Source organism: Galeopterus variegatus, unplaced genomic scaffold (assembly GCF_000696425.1).
Source record: "Galeopterus variegatus unplaced genomic scaffold, G_variegatus-3.0.2 Scaffold10698, whole genome shotgun sequence".
Taxonomy (NCBI): domain Eukaryota; kingdom Metazoa; phylum Chordata; class Mammalia; order Dermoptera; family Cynocephalidae; genus Galeopterus; species Galeopterus variegatus.
Window position 1 is genome coordinate 40,207 of NW_007736809.1, and position 5,211 is coordinate 45,417.

Genomic DNA, 5,211 nt, shown 5'->3' on the forward strand with positions numbered 1-5,211 from the left:
AGACATGTGTGTGCTGAATAAAGACTATTTCTACCTCAGCCAAGGCTCCAAGGACCTTTTTGCCAGTTATCTAGCTCATAGACCTGCATGGGAAGGGTTTGTGAATGGGCTCGAAGGGTCTGTGAGCTCCAGACCTAGCCCTAGCTCTACAGTTGCATAGTGGTGAACAATTGTAGTTTTTGTTTGTCTGGGAAACATACTATTTCTCCTTCATTTCTGAAGGATAGCCTTGCTGGGTATAGTATTCTTCGCTGGCAGGTTTTTTACTTTTCATATTTTGAATATATCATCCCATTCTCTTCTTGCCTGTAGAGTTTCTGTTGAGAAGTCTGCTGCTGGTCCGATGGGGACTCCCTTATAGGTGACTTGATGCTTTTTCTCTTGCTGTTTTTAGGATTCTCTCTTTGTCTTTGAGTTTTTCCAGTTTGACTATAATGTGCCTTGGAGAGAACTTTTTGGATTTAATCTGTTCGGGGATCTCTGAAACTCCTGATTTTGAAGGTTTGTGTCTCTCCCTATACCTGGGAAGATTTTCACTATTATTTCATTGAATATGTTCTCAATGTCTTTTCCTTTCTCTTCCCCTTCAGGAACACCCATGATTAGGATGTTTGTGTGCTTAAGATTGTCTGCTATCTCTCTTAGATTTTCTTCATTTTTAAAAAATTCTTTTTTCTTTTTCTCTTTTGGTCTGCCTCAGTCATTTTGAAGAGGCTGTCTTCATGATCATAAATACTTTCTTCTGCTTGCTCTAGCCTGCTGTTTAATCTCCCAGGTGTGTTAGCTCATTGAATAACTCCTTCAGTTTCATAAGTTCTGCCACATTGTTTTTTAAAGTATTAATCTCTTTGTAAATTTCCTCTTTCATATCCTGGATAGTTGTGCTTAGTTTATTATGTCATCTAACTGCATCTTCTTGTATCTCATTGAGTTTCCTTAAGATTTTTTACCCAGAATTCCTTTTCATTTTCAGTCATTTCAAGGGTTTCCGTCTGTATGGGGTCTGGTACTTAAGAGTCATTGTATTCCTTTGGCAGATTCATATTTTCTTGTTTTAGTTTTTTTGTTTGTTTTGTTGTTGTTGTTTTGTTTTTATATTTCTCGTATCTCTACATTAATGTCTGGTCACCTGGTAGTGCAGTTGCTTCTTCCATTGCACCCCTTCCCTGGACTCCACTGGTGGCCCTCCTTCTGTCAATGCAGTCAAGTGGTCAGTAGTATTCCTGCTCAGTGGCAGTGACTGCTGTGGCTGCTGCTGTGGTGGAAGGCCACCCTTGCAGTGGCAGCAGTTGCCCCAGTGGTGGCAGGCTGCTTGCACAACAATGGTGGCTGCCTGGCAGCACAAGTGATGGCAACAACTGCAGCAGTCGTGGATGCAGCAGCCACCTGCTTGGCTGTGGTGTCCACAGCAGCAGCCCACACAGCTACAGTGTCCTCAGGAGCAGGGGGGTTACCTCATGGTCATCAGCCATGTTGGTGGCTACAACTGACTCCCTGGAATCTGCAGTGTCCTTGGTGGCAGCAGGATTATCTCATGGGGGTGGCAATAGTGCTGGTGGCTGCAACTGCCTCCCTCATGTCTGTGGTGTCCCCAATGGCAGTGGGGTTACTTCATGAGGGCAGCAGTTATGCTGGCAGGTGCAACTGCCTCCCACGTCTGTGGTATCCACAATGGCAGCGGAGTTACCTGTGGGGGTGGCAGCAGTGCTGGCAGCTGCAACTGCCTCCTTTGCATCTGCAATGTCCTTGACAGCATCAGGGTCACCTCTTGGCAGTGGCAGCAGTGCCAGTGGATGCAACTGCCTCCGTCACATCTGTGGTGTCCTTGGAGACAGCAGGGTTACCTCATGTTGGTAGAAATGTCACCATCAGCTGCCACCGCTTCCCTCACATCTGCAGTGTCTTTGGCAGCAGTGGGGTTACCTCATGGGAGCAGCAGCAGCAGCAGCAGCACCAGTGGCTACAGCTGTCTTTCATGTCTGCAGTGTCCTTGGCAGCAGCAGGGTTAACTTGCATTGGCAGCAATGGGAGCAATGGTTGCAGCCACCTCTCTCACATCTGTAGAGTCTGCTGCTGCTGCAATGGAGCACCCACAGGACTGCTTCTCTGCAGGGAGTTGCTTTGCAATGGGTTATGGTTCTGGGACTGGACAATGGCCCCAGTGACTGCAGCAGCAGTGGGGGTGGACCCGTTTTAATCTTCTTCTGTGGGAGGAATGTGCCCTGGGCACCTCTAGTCCATCATCTTCCCAGAAGGCCCACAATTTTTTTTCTTTGCAAGATATTAGAGAAATTTCTGGAATGTTTCAAGCTATGCTTGGTTTCAGGGAGCAGATAAGAGCAGGACATCTCTGGAACCAGCCTGACCCAATGAGAGCTTTAAAAATATTTTATTCCTTCTCTTTTACTGGCTATATTCTAATCCTCTCTTTTTCCAGTTAAAAGGGTAAATGTTTTTCCTTGTCTCCATTAGCATTCTTTACATTACCTTATCATTACAAACAAACAAAAAAGAAATAAAAATAGAACTACCATATGGTCCAGCAATCCCACTTCTGGATATATATCCAAAATAATGGAAGACAGGATCTAGAAGAGGTATTTGCACACCCACATTTATTGCAGTATTATTCACAATAGCCAAGAGTTGGGGGGGGGACCCTAAGTGTCCATTAACAGATGAATGAATAAGGAAAGTGTGTTATATACATACAATGGAATATTATTCAGCCATAAAAAAGAAGAAAATCCTCCCATATGTTGCAACAAGGGTGAAGCTTGAGGACATTACGCTAAGTGAAAGAAGCCAAGCACAAGGGACAAATACTACATGATTTTATTTATTGAAGTATCTAAAATAGCCAAACTCAGAAAATCACAGAGTAGAATGGTTATTGCTAGGTGCTAGTCGAAAAGAAAAATGGGAAATTGTAGTTCAATCAATGTAGTTTCAGTGATAGAGGCTGAAAAAAATTCTGGAAATCCACTATACAACAACACGCTTATAGTCAACAATATGGCATCACATACTTAAAAATTTGTTAGGAGAGTAGACATCATTTTAGCCGATTTTGGCCACACCTATTACTTTTTCTATTTTAAAACATTTATTAGTTTTTTCTCTTATTAATATGAAAGCTTTTTGAAGCGTGGGACCCTGACTTATACTGGCATTCATGATCAAGCACCATGCCTAGCACATTATAATTTTTAAATACATAGTTTATATATGTGCATGCTATAATAAATGGTTTACTTTATGACCCACAGTAATATCTGCTTTCCCTGTCTAGTATGGGGGGAAAAAAGAGAGAAAAAATTCTCTGTGGCATTTCTGTTCAGTCATGCTCTTGGAACTTGCAATAAGTAGAATATAAGCTCCACAAAGCAGGAAATTGAACTGTTGAGGCCACTGCCATATTTCCAGGGATAGAACAGAGCCTCTCACATGTAGGCACTCAGAAAATATGCCACGAATGAAAGGGTGTGTTACTGAATGAACAAATAAGTGAACTTTGTTATGTTCTATTCTGTGGTCACTAACCTTTCCTTCTACTGGCCTTACACCCTGAAGAAAAAAAAGACCCAAAGAATATTAACCAGGAAGGAATGGATCAGTTTTTGTCTTAGAATGAGACCAATATACAATGTTTACAATTGTTAATACTGAGTGCTTTCTGCCTCTGTTGAGTAAAATATCTGTATCCTATTCTTTCAGCATCAACATATTTTCTTTGAATGTCAATCCAAACAATGTCAACACCCACTGAGAACCAGGACAATGAAGTCCGGGAAGAAGACCCATAATCAGACCTGCGTTACCACCCTTGATTTACCTCGTGGACATCAACTGGTGTAAATGTCAGATTATGTTTTTCTACATCCAACCAACAGCTCACTTTCCTGCTCACCTCCATGGTTAGGATGTCCTCAGAATTCTTTATTCCATTCCTGTGTGCAGCTTTTCTAAGTTCCTTTAAGCCCTTGTTGGGTTCGTTGTTGATAATCAGCCACCGAGCAGACTCTGCCAGCCACCTGATCAAAGAAGAGGAGAAATGTGCAGTCAACTCTCATTTGCTTATTTTTCATGTGACATTTATACTGAGATGCTTTTTCTCTCCCATCTAACATCCACCACTTGTTTGGTTATACCAGGAAATATAAACTTACACTGTCAAACCATTACTAAGTCAGTATGAGAATGAGTCTCCCATGCAGTATACCTGCTCTGCAGGCAATGCAGACTAAAGTTCATACTATGTCCTCTTATTCAGGGAAGGTTTGTTGCTTTGCCTCCCATGGATTTGTCACCCCTATTTCGCCTGGGTGACAGAGCCGCCAAAGATTACTCAAAGCCCATCTCTTCTGAGCAGTGAGAAACCCAGAAAGGGGTCAATCTCCCAGAACTTTCTCAAGCACGAGGCATTTCTTCCATTTGGGANTTACAACCCTATCTGCTATGCTTCTCAAATTGCACAGAGGTCACAGATTAGTAGAACACATGTTTAAGTGCTGACCAAGGGCCCAACAGAATTAACATGTTTTAATTCTATGTACCTTGCATCTCAGGATCCTCTAAAACAAAGGAAAATAGCAAGATACCTTGAGAGCAGAAAGACGGCAAATAATGGTACAGAAACCGCCAGCTGGAGAGTGTGCCAGTCACGAATGGCAAAAGCCAATCCTCCCAGAATTATCTGTGCGATAGAAGACATACCAGTTGTAAGTGTTGCTACCGTGGCTTGGAATCGGGGCACTGTCCATTCCATGGCTGAAAGAAAACAAAAACAGAATTTTTACTTCAATAAAGATGGAATTTCAAGGCCAAAGTCAAGGCTTGTTAAATGCCCAAGATCCAAAGTGCTGACTTACTGAGGGTAACACTATTTGCCATGATGGTCCGGACAGAAATCCCAGCCAAGAAGCGTAGTAAGCAATAGATGAGGAAGGTAGGAGCAAAGGCTGCACAGGTGTCAGCAGTGGCGAGCTGAAGGTAACACCATCTGAGCACCAACCTCCTCCCAAACCTGAGAGATAGGAACAGATTTGGTAATGGGAACAATAGCAACTTGTAAAATTTAGCAAAAAGAAAACTAAATTTAGGGGATGTTTTATTTATTTATTTGTTTGTTTGTTGCAGGTTTCAATAATAGGCTTTTAAAATTAATTTTATTTATTTATTACAAATATTCATGAGATACAAAGCTGATTT

The 5,211-nt window shown here is 42.2% G+C and overlaps 1 protein-coding gene across 1 annotated transcript in view; it reads right to left on the reverse strand.

The window, feature by feature from the left end:
- The window catches only part of LOC103610171 (solute carrier family 22 member 9-like), a gene marked incomplete at its 5' end in the record, with an annotated part of 27,978 nt that extends 22,911 nt beyond the window's left edge, over positions 1-5,067 (reverse strand). Inside the window, 3 exons of the mRNA XM_008594393.1 lie at positions 3,911-4,034; positions 4,602-4,770; positions 4,872-5,067. Of these exons, the coding sequence (XP_008592615.1) occupies positions 3,911-4,034; positions 4,602-4,770; positions 4,872-5,067 (489 nt within the window). The remainder of the gene's footprint in view (positions 1-3,910; positions 4,035-4,601; positions 4,771-4,871) is intronic.
- Positions 5,068-5,211: the final 144 nt, after the last annotated feature.